Source organism: Lampetra planeri, chromosome 77 (assembly GCF_965212315.1).
Source record: "Lampetra planeri chromosome 77, kcLamPlan1.2.h2, whole genome shotgun sequence".
NCBI classification, from domain to species: Eukaryota; Metazoa; Chordata; class Hyperoartia; order Petromyzontiformes; family Petromyzontidae; genus Lampetra; species Lampetra planeri.
In genome coordinates, this window is record NC_136182.1 from 1,410,243 (window position 1) to 1,425,757 (window position 15,515).

The following is a 15,515-nucleotide window of genomic DNA, read 5'->3' on the forward strand; positions in this document are numbered from 1 at the left end:
CTTTGTGGGTTTCACTGTGGGTGTCTCTGTGGGTCTCTGTGGGTCTTTCAACACCATAAACATCATCAACAACATCACTGTCAACCATCAAGACAACCACCACCACCATTACCACCACAACCGACTGCAACCACCCTAGGACCGACATTACTGACCACAACTACCTACCCCACCACCACCCACCCAACCATAACCACAACCACCCAACTTAAAGGGGAGCCTCGCTGTACCAACGACGTTTCTTCAATTCAGCTTTTGTCTTCCTCTCTCGTTCACCCCCCCCCCCCCCCTCAGCCCCCCCAGCCCCCATTCACCCACCTGGCACGGACGTCTCTCACCTGTGCCGGGTGCACTGTGGCACCGGCGTCACTGGGCACCCATCTCCGATGACTGTCGCCATGAACCGCTGGCCCCTCCCCCCCGCCGTCTCTGCCTCGTCGTTGCCGCTGCCGCGGTCACCGTCACCATCATCATCACCGACACCGCCATCACCGCCACCATCACCGCCGCCGCCATCGCCGCCGCCATCGCCGCCGCCATCGCCGCCGCCATCACCGCCGCCATCGCTGCCGTCGTCAGGCGGCTGCCTCTGACTTCTCTCGGCCACTGCAAGGTGCAGCATGCCTGGCAGGGTCTCAATGGGTGGTGCAACATGATCCGGCGGTGAGCGCGGCCGAGAGAACCCCACTTGGATCTTCCACGGTGGCAGAAGCGGTCCCCTGGACCTCCTGCATTCCGCACAGATCCAGATGGTACCGGTCCAGCTTTCGTCAGCGGAATGGCAGCCTCTCATCAATGCACACACACACACCTCGGAACTAACCCACCGGACTTCGTGCACTACACAAAGGTCCATGTGGTACCCATCCACCTCCAGACCAAGCAGCGGCAGCCTCTCCTCTGCGGCGAGAGCCCGAAAATTCCACGAGGCCGAACCGCAGTGGTCCCCCTGTTCCTGGGGGAACCCCGAGGAGGAGGGGGGAGGCTTTCACTGTGGCTACGCCAAGTCATGGTTTGGCCAGAGGGCATCAGAGAGTCGTCTTTTTCTCTTACCCCACTAGGTTCTCCATGAATCGTGGTAGGTGGAGAGGTTACCAAACAACCATCGTCTCGTCACAAGATCAAATCCGTCGTGTAGCATTAACAGACCGTTGGGACAAGTGCTGTTAGCGAGTAGCAGCAGCAGCTATGCATGCGTGTATGTTGAAGTAATCTTCAGGTGTCTTTGTGGGTGTCTCTGTGCGTCTCTGTGAGTCTCTGTGGGTATCTGTGAGTCTCTGTGGGTGTCTCTGTGGGTCTCTGGGGGTCTCTGTGGGTGTCCCTGTGTGTTTCTATGGGTCTCTGTGAATCTCTGTGGCTGTCTCTGTGGGTCTCTACGGGTCTCTGTAGGTGTCTGTGGGTGTCTCTGTGGGTCTCTGTGGGTGTCCCTGTTGGTGTCTCTGTGGGTCCCTCTGAGTCTCTGTGTGTCTCTGTGGGTGTTTCTGTGGGTCTCTGCTGGTCTCTGTGGGTGTCTGTTGGTGTCTCTGTGGGTCTCTACGGGTCTCTATCGGTGTCCCTGTGGGTGTCTCTGTGGGTGTCTCTGTGGGTCTCTGTGAGTCTCTGTGGGTATCTGTTAATCTCTGTGGGTGTCTCTGGGGGTCGCTGTGGGTGTCCATGTGTGTTTCTGTGGGTCTCTGTGAGTCTCCGTGGGTGTCTGTGGCTGTCTCTGTGGGTCTCTGCGGGTCTCTGTGGGTGTCTGTGGGGGTGTCTGTGAGTGTCTCTGTGGGTCTCTGTGGGTGTGCCTGTTGGTGTCTCTGTGGGTCTCTGTGGGTCCCTGTGAGTCTCTGTGGGTGTCTGTGGGTGTCTTTGTGGGTCTCTGCGGGTCTCTGTGTGTATTTCTGTGGGTCTCTGTGGGTCTCTTTTGGTGTCTCTGTGGGTCTCTATGAGTCTCTGTGGGTGTATTTGTGGGTCTCTGTGGGTCTCTGCGGGTCTCTGTGGGTGTCTGTGGGTGTCTCTGTGGGTATCTGTGGGTGTCTCTGTGGGTGTCTCTGTGGATCTCTGCGGGTCTCTATGAGTCTCTGTGCGTCTTTCGACACCATCAACATCATCAACAGCATCACTGTCAACCATCAAGACAACCACCACCACCATTACCACCACAACCGACTGCAACCACCCTACGACCGACATTACTGACCACAACTACCTACCCAACCACCACCACCCACCCAACCACAACCACAACCACCCAACTTAAAGGGGAGCCTCGCTGTACCAACGACGTTTCTTCAATTCAGCTTTTGTCTTCCTCTCTCGTTCACCCCCCCCCCCCCCTCAGCCCCCATTCACCCACCTGGCACCGACGTCTCTCACCTGGGCTCTATGCACATTGGCACCAGGTTCGCCGTGAACCGCCGGCCCCTCCACCCCGCCGCCTCGACGTCGTCGCCGCCGCCATGGTCGAAATCACCACCGTCAGGCAGCTGCCTACAACTTCTCGCGATGCGCTGCTTCTGCTTCTTCCTGTATTTCGCACAGATCCAGGCGGTACCGGTTCACCTAACAACAGAGCAGCGGCAGCCTCTCCTCTGTGGCGAGAGTCCGAATATTCCACGAGGCCAAACCGCGGTGGTCCGTCTGTGCCTGGGGGAACCCCGAGGAGGAGGGGGGAGGCTTTCCCTGTGGCTACGCCAAGTCGTGGTTTGGCCAGAGGGCATCAGAGAGTCGTCTTTTTCTTACCCTGCTGGGTCCTCCATAAATCGTGGTAGGAGGAGGGGTTACCAAACAACCCTCGTCTTGTTACAAGATCAGATCCGTCGTGTAGCATCAACAGACTGTTGGGACAAGTGCTGTTAGCGAGCAGCAGTACCTATGCATGCATGTATGTTGAAGCAACCTTCACGTGTCTGTGTGAGTCTCTTAGAGTCTCTGTGGGTGTCTCTGTGGGTCTCTGTTAGTCTATGTGGTTGTCTCTGTGGGTCTCTGTTAGTCCTAGATTTGAAGCTTTCGTGACTGCAAGGATTCATATTCTTAGGTTTTTTCGGTAAAGTCACGTAGGTAAAAAAATTAAAATTAAAATTAATAAAATAAAAATAAAATAAAAATCACGACGTTTCGGAGGCAACATAAGCTTCTGTCTTCAGGTGGAACCGTCACAGCACGACAGCTGTATCGAGTAAATGAGAGATTACAAGTGATACCACTCCGTATATATAATGGTTAAGGGGGGGGGAAGGGCCAGGAACGGCCCACTTTTTTATTATTATGGTAAGGTGCGGCTTGTGACTACGGCTAGCCTACATGACAAAATGCTGCAAATGAGACCGAGCCTCTGCCATGTAGATGGTAAAAGCACAAAAGCAGGTCAGGAAAAAACAGCCTCCTGCTATGTTGTTTGGTGGGTAAAACTTATAGCAGAAAACCAGTGTGTGAAAAACGGTGTGTGAAAAAAGAAGCTAAACCTGGTAAAACAAAACTGGCTGTCTATCAGTAACCTGTACAGTAAATCGAGAATAGTTGTCTGTCAAATAAGATGGTCCAAATAAGTGTAGTTAAATCTTTTGGCATGGTTAATCACATCTTTCCAATGATTACTCAGTTTGTAACCATCATCACGGTTGAAATTATTTCTGTGTTTATATATTTGTATGGCTTTGATGGTAGCCAGGAGGTTTGCAGAGCACCTTGGTCTCGGAAAAGACAATTTCATGAGACCCCACAGAGTTGTAGCAATGATGACTTTACCGAAAAAACCTAAGAATATGAATCTCTATTAGTCCCTGTGTGTATCTCTGTGGGTCTCTGTGGGTCTCTGTGGGTGTCTCTGTGGATCTCTGTGAGTCTTTCAACACCATCAACATCATCAACCGCATCATTTTCAACCACCACCACAACCATCCAGCCACCATCACCACAACCATCACCACAAACATCACCACCACAACCACCCAGCCACCACTACTACAACCACTCATGCACAACCACAACAACCATCACAACTACCACAACCACCGAGCCACTATCACCACGACCACCACCACCACCAACAACAACCACTACAACCACCCAACTAAAATGGGGGCCTCGCTCTACCAATGACGTTTCTTAATTTCAGTTTTTGCCTTCTTCTCCCATTCACCACCATCCCCCAACCCCCATTCACCCACCTGGCACCGACATCTCTCACCTGCGCGACGACGCTCCACCCATTCGTCTCCGCAAGCTGGACAGGTGCTGCCCCAGCACCGACTTCCAACCTTCGCCGAACTTCGCCCTGAATGGGCTGCCTCTCCCCCCCGCCGCCTCCGCCTCGACGTCGTCTGGCAGCTGCCTCGGACTTCTCGCGATGGGCGGTGGAACGGGACCCGGCTGTGGGCGTGGCCAAGAGGACACACTGCCTCTCTCCCTCTCCTGTAGATTCTGTTCACTGCACCTCCTGTATTACACAGAGGTCCAGACGGTACCGGTCCAGCATATTCATGGGAAATGCTAAATTCCTCTTGATATGCACATTCTTTTGTTAAGGCTCTCTTCTTCTTCCACCTCCAACTCAGCTTATATATAAGCTCCTAGCTTGGCAGTGTCTCATTCTTCACCTGAAGACGGCTGCTTGCGTTGTAGCCGAAACGTCGTGAGAATTGTTTTATTATGTTTTATTTTTATTATTTTATTACTTCCCTTCTACGTGACTTTACCGAAAGAACCAAGAAGATTAAAATAGATCCCACGAACAGCCTCGTTACAAAAACGAACAGCATCATCACTGATTCAGCTTCATTTATTGAATAGACCAAACGATTTTCCTTAAAACCTTCTGCTGCTAGACCACCCATATTTTATGGCTTACCAAAAATCCATAAAGAATGTACCACCCCTTCGTCCCATCGTCTCCACCATTGGCTCACCCACCTACAAACTGGCCCGATATCTGTCTGAGACCATGCAGCCATTCACTGGTAAGACCACCTCTTCTGTACTTAACTCAGCTAACTTGGTATCGTCAATAAAAGACATTTCACTATCCCAAGGTTAGTTTTGATGTCGTTTCTTTGTTCACCAAAGTTATTGTGCCTGACACCATTGCAATCATTTAAGATTTGGTCCAACAAGTATTGAATGCTGATTTACCAGCCCTGGTGAGACACTGCCTCACCAACACTTACTTCACCTGGAATGGAACATTCTACAAAAAACTGAAGGCACCCCAATGGGTTCTCCCTTATCTCTGGTTGTAGCCAATATTTTCATGGAAAATTTTGAGATGGACGCCATCCAGGCATCCACTCTATGCCCGTTCTTGTGGAAGAGGTACAAGAATGACACGTTCATCATCTGGCCACATGGCCAACCGGCTCTGAACCAATTCCTCAACCCCATCAATTCCATACACCCAGCCATCAAATTCACCATGGAGGTGGAAAAGGATGGCATACTGCCTTTCTTAGATGTCCAAATAAAAAAAAGACCTGATGGCTCAATGAGCCATTCTGTCCACAGGAAAGTAACCCATACTGACGCCTACCTAAAACCTGATTCCCACCACCATCCATCCCAGAAGAATTCCCTCATCAAAACGCTACACCGTAGAGCTCAATGTATATCCGAACTTGAACACCTAACCAGTGAACTCAAACACGTACACCAGGCTCTCAAGGCGAATGGATATTCTAAATACACAATCCGCAAAGCCATCACCCCAACCGTAAGGATCCAATAAAAACCATCACCTTGCTATACATAGCAAGGGTAACCAAAAATATTTCCAATATCATGAACAAACACAAGATCCAGGTTCGATTTAACACAGTGCATAAAATTCGTGATCTGATCCCATCTGTGAAAGACACGATTCCTGACATGCAATATCCCAGCGTCTACAAACTAAGCTGTATCTGTGGCAGCGGTTACATTGGGGAAACTAAGCGACATGTCTCGGACCGTGTTCGTGAGCATAAGGCAGATTTGAAACACGGCAGGACCAATACTTCTGCCGTGGCTGATCATTATTTTAATGCAGCTGGCTCACACGAAATTGATTTATCTAAAACTATGGTACTTCGCAAGCCTACTAGCTATCAACAAAGATTCGTTCATTAAGAAATCCATAAATATAGACAGACACAATTTCAACCGAGAAGATGGTTATAAGCTCAGCAATCATTGTAAAGATATCATCGACTACTTTTGATCATGGCTTGATTTGTGTTTTCTCATCAAAACCTCCACCGTCAGCAGTGTGGGTGTGTGGAACGAGGTGCAATGATTGCCTGGCGGCCCTTTTATGTCTATAGACCTACTGCTGGTATCGGAGTTTTCTCTCACATTAACATTAGCTGCACCGCCCATGCTGCTGACACAATTGGGCTACGCACATCCCTAAACCTTAATCAACAGTTTTCCTTAGAGGCTAACCCCCTTTTTTCCTGATGAAGACTGCTTGTGTTGCGATGGAAACGTCGTGGTTTAAAATTATTTGTAATAAAAAAAAAAATATTCAATTCATTATTATTTTATTATTATTTTTAAATCTCCGTGACTTTACCGAAAGAACCAAATAATATGAATTCCTGCAGTCACAAAAGTTTTAAGTCAGAATGTAACCCTCATGAAGCATCAACAGACCGTTGGGACACGTGCTGTTAGCGAGCAGCAGCACCTATACATGTGTGTATGTTGAATTATCCTTCAGGTATCTCTGGGTGTCTCTGGGTGTCTCTCTGGGTGTCTCTGTGTGTCTCTCTGTGTATCTCTGTTTGTCTCTGTGGGTGTCTCTGTGGGTGTTTCTTTGGGTGTCTCTGTGTGTATCTCTGTGGGTGTCTCTGAGTCTCTGTGGGTGTCTCTGTGGGTGTCTCTGTGGGTGTCTCTGTGGGTCTCTGTGGGTGTCTCTGTGGGTATTTCTGTGGGTCTCTGTGGGTGTCTCTGTGAGTCTCTGTGGGTCTCTGTGTGTCTCTCTGTGTATCTCTGTGGGTCTCTGTGGGTGTCTCTGTGTTTGTCTCTGTGGGTGTTTCTGTGGGTCTCTGTGAATCTTTGAGTTTCTGTGGGTGTCTCTGTGAGTCTCTGTGGGTGTCTCTGTGAGTGTCTCTGTGAGTTTCTGTGGGTGTCTCTGTGGGTGTCTCTGTGGGTCTCTGTGGGTGTCTCTGTGAGTCCCTGTGGGTCTCTGTGTGTGTCTCTGTGAGTCTCTGTGGGTGTCTCTGTGAGTCTCTGTGGGTGTCTCTGTGAGTTTCTGTGGGTGTCTCTGTGTGTCTCTCTGGGTGTCTCTGTGTGTCTCTCTGTTTATCTCTGTGGGTGTCTCTATGTTTGTCTCTGTGGGTGTTTCTGTGGGTCTCTGTGAGTCTTTGAGTCTCTGTGGGTGCCTCTGTGAGTCTCTGTGGGTGTCTCTGTGGGTGTCTCAGTGGGTCTCTGTGGGTGTCTCTGTGAGTTCCTGTGGGTCTCTGTGAGTCTCTGTGGGTCTCTGTGAGTCTCTGTGGGTCTCTGTGAGTCTCTGTGGGTCTCTGTGAGTCTCTGTGAGTCTCTGTGGGTCTCTGTGAGTCTCTGTGGGTCTCTGTGTGTGTCTCTTTGAGTCTCTGTGGGTGTCTCTGTGGGTGTCTCTGTGGGTGTCTCTGTGGGTGTCTTTGTGGGTCTCTGTGGGTGTCTCTGTGAGTCTCTTTGTGTCGCTGTGATTCTCTGTGGGTCTCTGTGTGTGTCTCTGTGAGTATCGGTGGGTGTATCTGTGGGTGTCTCTGTGGGTGTCTCTGTGGGTGTCTCTGTGGGTCTCTGTGGGTGTCTCTGTGGGTCACTGTGTGTGTCTCTGTGTGTGTCTCTTTGAGTCTCTGTGGGTGTCTCTGTGGGTGTCTCTGTGGGTGTCTCTGTGGGTCTCTGTGGGTGTCTCTGTGGGTCTCTGTGGGTGTCTCTGTGGGTCTCTGTGGGTGTCTCTGTGGGTCACTGTGGGTGTCTCTGTGGGTCTCTGTGGGTGTCTCTGTGAGTCTCTGTGGGTCTCTGTGAGTCTCTGTGGGTGTCTCTGTGGGTCTCTGTGTGTGTCTCTGTGGGTGTCTCTGTGGTTGTCTCTGTGGGTGTCTCTGTGGGTCTATGTGGGTCTCTGTGGGTGTCTCTGTGGGTCTCTGTGGGTCTCTGTGGGTGTCTCTGTGAGTCTCTGTGGGTGTCTCTGTGGGTCTCTGTGGGTATCTCTGTGAGTCTCTGTGGGTGTCTCTGTGGGTGTCTCTGAGAATCTGTGGGTGTCTCTGTGGGTGTCTCTGTGGGTCTCTGTGGGTTTCTCTGTGGGTGTTTCTGTGGGTCTCTGTGAGTCTCTATGGGTCTCTGTGTGTCTCTCTGTGTATCTCTGTGGGTCTCTGTGGGTGTCTCTGTGTTTGTCTCTGTGGGTGTTTCTGTGGGTTTTTGTGAGTCTTTGAGTCTCTGTGGGTGCCTCTGTGAGTCTCTGTGGGTGTCTCTGTGGGTGTCTCTGTGGGTGTCTCTGTGGGTCTCTGTGGGTGTCTCTGCGAGTTCCTGTGGGTCTCTGTGTGTGTCTCTGTGAGTCTCTGTGGGTGTCACTGTGAGTCTCTGTGGGTCTCTGTGAGTCTCTGTGGGTCTCTGTGAGTCTCTGTGGGTCTCTGTGAGTCTCTGTGGGTCTCTGTGAGTCTCTGTGGGTCTCTGTGAGTCTCTGTGGGTGTCTCTGTGTGGGTCTCTGTGAGTCTCTGTGGGTGTCTCTGTGTGTGTCTCTTTGAGTCTCTGTGGGTGTCTCTGTGAGTCTCTGTGGGTGTCTCTGTGGGTGTCTCTGTGGGTGTCTCTGTGGGTCTCTGTGGGTGTCTTTGTGGGTGTCTTTGTGGGTCTCTGTGGGTGTCTCTGTGAGTCTCTTTGTGTCGCTGTGATTCTCTGTGGGTCTCTGTATGTGTCTCTTTGAGTATCGGTGGGTGTATCTGTGGGTCTCTGTGGGTGTCTCTGTGGGTCACTGTGGGTGTCTCTGTGTGTGTCTCTTTGAGTCTCTGTGGGTGTCTCTGTGGGTCTCTGTGTGTGTCTCTTTGAGTCTCTGTGGGTGTCTCTGTGGGTCTCTGTGGGTGTCTCTGTGGGTGTCTCTGTGTGTGTCTCTGTGAGTCTCGGTGGGTGTCTCTGTGGGTGTCTCTGTGGGTGTCTCTGTGGGTGTCTCTGTGGGTGTCTCTGTGGGTCTCTGTGGGTCTCTGTGGGTGTCTCTGTGGGTCACTGTGGGTGTCTCTGTGGGTCTCTGTGGGTGTCTCTGTGAGTCTCTGTGGGTCTCTGTGAGTCTCTGTGGGTGTCTCTGTGGGTCTCTGTATGTGTCTCTGTGGGTGTCTCTGTGGTTGTCTCTGTGGGTGTCTCTGTGGGTCTCTGTGGGTCTCTGTGGGTGTCTCTGTGGGTCTCTGTGGGTCTCTGTGGGTGTCTCTGTGAGTCTCTGTGGGTGTCTCTGTGGGTCTCTGTGGGTATCTCTGTGAGTCTCTGTGAGTCTCTGTGGGTCTCTGTGAGTCTCTGTGGGTGACTCTGTGAGTCTCTGTGGGTGTCTCTGTGGGTGTCTCTGAGAATCTGTGGGTGTCTCTGTGGGTGTCTCTGTGGGTGTCTCTGTGGGTGTCTCTGTGGGTGTCTCTGTGGGTGTCTCTGTGGGTGTCTCTGTGGGTCTCTGTAGGTGTCTCTGTGAGTCCCTATGGGTCTCTGTGTGTGTCTCTGTGAGTCTCTGTGGGTGTCTCTGTGAGTCTCTGTGGGTGTCTCTGTGGGTATCTCTGTGGGTGTCTCTGTGGGTGTCTATGTGGGTCTCTGTGGGTGTCTCTGCGAGTTCATGTGGGTCTCTGTGTGTGTCTCTGTGAGTCTCTGTGGGTCTCTGTGAGTCTCTGTGGGTCTCTGTGAGTCTCTGTGGGTCTCTGTGAGTCTCTGTGGGTCTCTGTGAGTCTCTGTCAGTCTCTGTGGGTGTCTCTGTGAGGGTCTCTGAGTCTCTGTGGGTCTATGTGGGTCTATGTGGGTGTCTCTGTGGGTCTCTGTGGGTCTCTGTGGGTGTCTCTGTGAGTCTCTGTGGGTGTCTCTGTGGGTCTCTGTGGGTATCTCTGTGAGTCTCTGTGAGTCTCTGTGGGTGTCTCTGTGGGTGTCTCTGTGGGTCTCTGTGGGTTTCTCTGTGGGTGTTTCTGTGGGTCTCTGTGGGTGTCTCTGTGAGTCTCTATGGGTCTCTGTGTGTCTCTCTGTATCTCTGTGGGTCTCTGTGGGTGTCTCTGTGTTTGTCTCTGTGGGTGTTTCTGTGGGTCTCTGTGAGTCTTTGAGTCTCTGTGGGTGTCTCTGTGAGTGTCTCTGTGAGTTTCTGTGGGTGTCTCTGTGGGTCTCTGTAGGTGTCTCTGTGAGTCCCTATGGGTCTCTGTGTGTGTCTCTGTGAGTCTCTGTGGGTGTCTCTGTGAGTCTCTGTTGGTCTCTGTGAGTTTCTGTGGGTGTCTCTGTGTGTCTCTCTGGGTGTCTCTGTGTGTCTCTCTGTGTATCTCTGTGGGTCTCTGTGGGTGTCTCTGTGTTTGTCTCTGTGGGTGTTTCTGTGGGTTTTTGTGAGTCTTTGAGTCTCTGTGGGTGCCTCTGTGAGTCTCTGTGGGTGTCTCTGTGGGTGTCTCTGTGGGTGTCTCTGTGTGTGTCTCTGCGAGTTCCTGTGGGTCTCTGTGTGTGTCTCTGTGAGTCTCTGTGGGTGTCACTGTGAGTCTCTGTGGGTCTCTGTGAGTCTCTGTGGGTCTCTGTGAGTCTCTGTGGGTCTCTGTGGGTCTCTGTGAGTGTCTCTGTGTGGGTCTCTGTGAGTCTCTGTGGGTCTCTGTGAGTCTCTGTGGGTGTCTCTGTGTGTGTCTCTTTGAGTCTCTGTGGGTGTCTCTGTGAGTCTCTGTGGGTGTCTCTGTGGGTGTCTCTGTGGGTGTCTCTGTGGGTGTCTTTGTGGGTGTCTTTGTGGGTCTCTGTGGGTGTCTCTGTGAGTCTCTTTGTGTCGCTGTGATTCTCTGTGGGTCTCTGTGTGTGTCTCTGTGAGTATCGGTGGGTGTATCTGTGGGTGTCTCTGTGGGTGTCTCTGTGGGTGTCTCTGTGGGTGTCTCTGTGGGTCTCTGTGGGTGTCTCTGTGGGTGTCTCTGTGGGTGTCTCTGTGGGTCTCTGTGGGTGTCTCTGTGGGTCACTGTGTGTGTCTCTGTGTGTGTCTCTTTGAGTCTCTGTGGGTGTCTCTGTGTGTGTCTCTTTGAGTCTCTGTGGGTGTCTCTGTGGGTCTCTGTGGGTGTCTCTGTGGGTGTCTCTGTGTGTGTCTCTGTGAGTCTCGGTGGGTGTCTCTGTGGGTGTCTCTGTGGGTGTCTCTGTGGGTGTCTCTGTGGGTCTCTCTGTGGGTCTCTGTGGGTGTCTCTGTGGGTCTCTGTGGGTGTCTCTGTGGGTCACTGTGGGTGTCTCTGTGGGTCTCTGTGGGTGTCTCTGTGAGTCTCTGTGGGTCTCTGTGAGTCTCTGTGGGTGTCTCTGTGGGTCTCTGTATGTGTCTCTGTGGGTGTCTCTGTGGTTGTCTCTGTGGGTGTCTCTGTGGGTCTCTGTGGGTGTCTCTGTGGGTGTCTCTGTGGGTCTCTGTGGGTCTCTGTGGGTGTCTCTGTGGGTGTCTCTGTGGGTGTCTCTGTGGGTATCTCTGTGAGTCTCTGTGAGTCTCTGTGAGTCTCTGTGGGTCTCTGTGAGTCTCTGTGGGTGTCTCTGTGAGTCTCTGTGGGTGTCTCTGTGGGTGTCTCTGAGAATCTGTGGGTGTCTCTGTGGGTGTCTCTGTGGCTGTCTCTGTGGGTCTCTGTGGGTTTCTCTGTGGGTGTTTCTGTGGGTCTCTGTGGGTGTCTCTGTGAGTCTCTATGGGTCTCTGTGTGTCTCTCTGTGTATCTCTGTGGGTCTCTGTGGGTGTCTCTGTGTTTGTCTCTGTGGGTGTTTCTGTGGGTCTCTGTGAGTCTTTGAGTCTCTGTGGGTGTCTAAGTGAGTGTCTCTGTGAGTTTCTGTGGGTGTCTCTGTGGGTGTCTCTGTAGGTGTCTCTGTGAGTCCCTATGGGTCTCTGTGTGTGTCTCTGTGAGTCTCTGTGGGTGTCTCTGTGAGTCTCTGTTGGTCTCTGTGAGTTTCTGTGGGTGTCTCTGTGTGTCTCTCTGGGTGTCTCTGTGTGTCTCTCTGTGTATCTCTGTGGGTCTCTGTGTGTCTCTCTGTGTATCTCTGTGGGTCTCTGTGGGTGTCTCTGTGTTTGTCTCTGTGGGTGTTTCTGTGGGTTTTTGTGAGTCTTTGAGTCTCTGTGGGTGTCTCTGTGAGTCTCTGTGGGTGTCTCTGTGGGTATCTCTGTGGGTGTCTCTGTGGGTGTCTGTGGGTGTCTCTGCGAGTTCCTGTGGGTCTCTGTGAGTCTCTGTGGGTCTCTGTGAGTCTCTGTGGGTCTCTGTCAGTCTCTGTGGGTGTCTCTGTGAGGGTCTCTGTGAGTCTCTGTGGGTCTCTGTGAGTCTCTGTGTGTGTCTCTGTGTGTGTCTCTTTGAGTCTCTGTCGGTGTCTTTGTGGGTCTCTGTGGGTGTCTCTGTGGGTGTCTCTGTGGGTGTCTCTGTGGGTGTCTCTGTGAGTCTCTGTGAGTCTCTGTGTGTGTCTCTGTGAGTCTCTGTGGGTGTCACTGTGAGTCTATGTGGGTCTCTGTGAGTCTCTGTGGGTCTCTGTGAGTCTCTGTGGGTCTCTGAGTCTCTGTGGGTCTCTGTGAGTCTCTGTGGGTCTCTGTGGGTCTCTGTGAGTCTCTGTGGGTGTCTCTGTGTGTGTCTCTTTGAGTCTCTGTGGGTGTCTCTGTGAGTCTCTGTGGGTGTCTCTGTGGGTGTCTCTGTGGGTGTCTCTGTGGGTGTCTCTGTGGGTCTCTGTGGGTGTCTTTGTGGGTCTCTGTGGGTGTCTCTGTGAGTCTCTTTGTGTCGCTGTGATTCTCTGTGGGTCTCTGTGTGTGTCTCTGTGAGTATCGGTGGGTGTCTCTGTGGGTGTCTCTGTGGGTGTCTCTGTGGGTGTCTCTGTGGGTGTCTCTGTGGGTGTCTCTGTGGGTGTCTCTGTGGGTCACTGTGTGTGTCTCTGTGTGTGTCTCTTTGAGTCTCTGTGGGTGTCTCTGTGGGTCTCTGTGTGTGTCTCTTTGAGTCTCTGTGGGTGTCTCTGTGGGTCTCTGTGGGTGTCTCTGTGGGTGTCTCTGTGAGTCTCGGTGGGTGTCTCTGTGGGTGTCTCTGTGGGTGTCTCTGTGGGTGTCTCTGTGGGTCTCTCTGTGGGTCTCTCTGTGGGTCTCTCTGTGGGTCTCTGTGGGTCTCTGTGGGTGTCTCTGTGGGTCACTGTGGGTGTCTCTGTGGGTCTCTGTGGGTGTCTCTGTAAGTCTCTGTGGGTGTCTCTGTGGGTCTCTGTGGGTCTCTGTGGGTGTCTCTGTGAGTCTCTGTGGGTGTCTCTGTGGGTATCTTTGTGAGTCTCTGTGAGTCTCTGTGGGTCTCTGTGAGTCTCTGTGGGTGTCTCTGTGAGTCTCTGTGGGTGTCTCTGTGGGTGTCTCTGAGAGTGTCTCTGTGGGTTTCTCTGTGGGTGTTTCTGTGGGTCTCTGTGGGTGTCTCTGTGAGTCTCTATGGGTCTCTGTGTGTCTCTCTGTGTATCTCTGTGGGTCTCTGTGGGTGTCTCTGTGTTTGTCTCTGTGAGTGTTTCTGTGGGTCTCTGTGAGTCTTTGAGTCTCTGTGGGTGTCTCTGTGAGTGTCTCTGTGAGTTTCTGTGGGTGTCTCTGTGGGTGTCTCTGTGGGTCTCTGTAGGTGTCTCTGTGAGTCCCTATGGGTCTCTGTGTGTGTCTCTGTGAGTCTCTGTGGGTGTCTCTGTGAGTCTCTGTTGGTCTCTGTGAGTTTCTGTGGGTGTCTCTGTGTGTCTCTCTGGGTGTCTCTGTGTGTCTCTCTGTGTATCTCTGTGGGTCTCTGTGGGTGTCTCTGTGTTTGTCTCTGTGGGTGTTTCTGTGGGTTTTTGTGAGTCTTTGAGTCTCTGTGGGTGTCTCTGTGAGTCTCTGTGGGTGTCTCTGTGGGTATCTCTGTGGGTGTCTATGTGGGTCTCTGTGGGTGTCTCTGCGAGTTCCTGTGGGTCTCTGTGTGTGTCTCTGTGAGTCTCTGTGGGTCTCTGTGAGTCTCTGTGGGTCTCTGTGAGTCTCTGTGGGTCTCTGTGAGTCTCTGTGGGTCTCTGTGAGTCTCTGTGGGTCTCTGTGAGTCTCTGTGGGTGTCTCTGTGAGGGTCTCTGTGGGTCTCTGTGGGTCTCTGTGAGTCTCTGTGGGTCTCTGTGAGTCTCTGTGTGTGTCTCTGTGTGTGTCTCTTTGAGTCTCTGTCGGTGTCTTTGTGGGTCTCTGTGGGTGTCTCTGTGGGTGTCTCTGTGGGTGTCTCTGTGGGTGTCTCTGTGGGTGTCTCTGTGGGTGTCTCTGTGGGTCTCTGTGGGTGTCTCTGTGAGTCTCTGTGTGTCGCTGTGAGTCTCTGTGGGTCTCTGTGTGTGTCTCTGTGGGTGTCTCTGTGGGTGTCTCTGTGGGGGTCTCTGTGGGTCTCTGTGGGTGTCTCTGTGAGTCTCTGTGTGTCGCTGTGAGTCTCTGTGTGTGTCTCTGTGAGTCTTGGTAGGTGTCTCTGTGGGTGTCTCTGTGGGTCTCTGTGGGTGTCTCTGTGGTTGTCTCTGTGGGTCTCTGTGGGTGTTTCTGTGAGTCTCTGTGGGTTTCTGTGAGTCTCGGTGGGTGTCTCTGTGGGTCTCTGTTGGTGTCTCTGTGGTTGTCTCTGTGGGTGTCTCTGTGGGTCTCTGTGGGTCTCTGTGAGTCTCTGCGAGTCTCTGTGGGTCTCTGTGAGTCTCTGTGGGTCTCTGTGAGTCTCTGTGAGTCTCGGTGGGTGTCTCTGTGGGTGTCTCTGTGGGTGTCTCTGTGGGTGTCTCTGTGGTTGTCTCTGTGGTTGTCTCTGTGGGTGTCTCTGTGGGTCTCTGTGGGTCTATGTGTGTTTCTGTGGGTGTCTCTGTGGGTCTCTCTGTGGGTCTCTGTGAGTCTCTGTAGGTGTCTCTGTGTGGGTCTCTGTGAGTCTCTGTGGGTCTCTGTGGGTGTCTCTGTGTGTATCTCTTTGAGTCTCTGTCGGTGTCTTTGTGGGTCCCTGTGGGTGTCTCTGTGGGTGTCTCTGTGGGTGTCTCTGTGGGTGTCTCTGTGGGTCTCTGTGAGTCTCTGTGGGTGTCTCTGTGGTTCTCTGTGGGTGCCTCTGTGGGTGTCTCTGTGGGTCTCTGTGGGTGTCTCTGTGAGTCTCTGTGGGTCTCTGTGGGTCTCTGTGGGTCTCTGTGAGTCTCTGTGAGTCTCTGTGGGTGTCTCTGTGTGTGTCTGTGTGTGTCTCTGTGGGTGTCTCTGTGATTCTCTGTGAGTCTCTGTGGGTGTCTCTGTGGGTCTCTGTGGGTATCTCTGTGAGTCTCTGTGAGTCTCTGTGGGTCTCTGTGAGTCTCTGTGGCTGTCTCTGTGAGTCTTTGTGGGTGTCTGTGGGTGTCTCTGTGTGTGTCTCTGTGAGTCTCGGTGGGTGTCTCTGTGGGTGTCTCTGTGGGTGTCTCTGTGGGTGTCTCTGTGGGTCTCTGTGGGTCTCTGTGGGTCT

The 15,515-nt window shown here is 52.4% G+C and overlaps 1 protein-coding gene across 1 annotated transcript in view; it reads right to left on the reverse strand.

The window, feature by feature from the left end:
- Nucleotides 1–15,515, reverse strand: part of LOC144738076 (uncharacterized) — a 40,769-nt gene that overhangs the window by 14,766 nt on the left and 10,488 nt on the right. Inside the window, exons 2-4 of the mRNA XM_078620985.1 lie at nt 4,166–4,414; nt 2,353–2,502; nt 339–728 (exon numbers count right to left, since the gene is read on the reverse strand). Of these exons, the coding sequence (XP_078477111.1) occupies nt 339–728; nt 2,353–2,502; nt 4,166–4,188 (563 nt within the window). The 5' untranslated portion in view covers nt 4,189–4,414. The remainder of the gene's footprint in view (nt 1–338; nt 729–2,352; nt 2,503–4,165; nt 4,415–15,515) is intronic.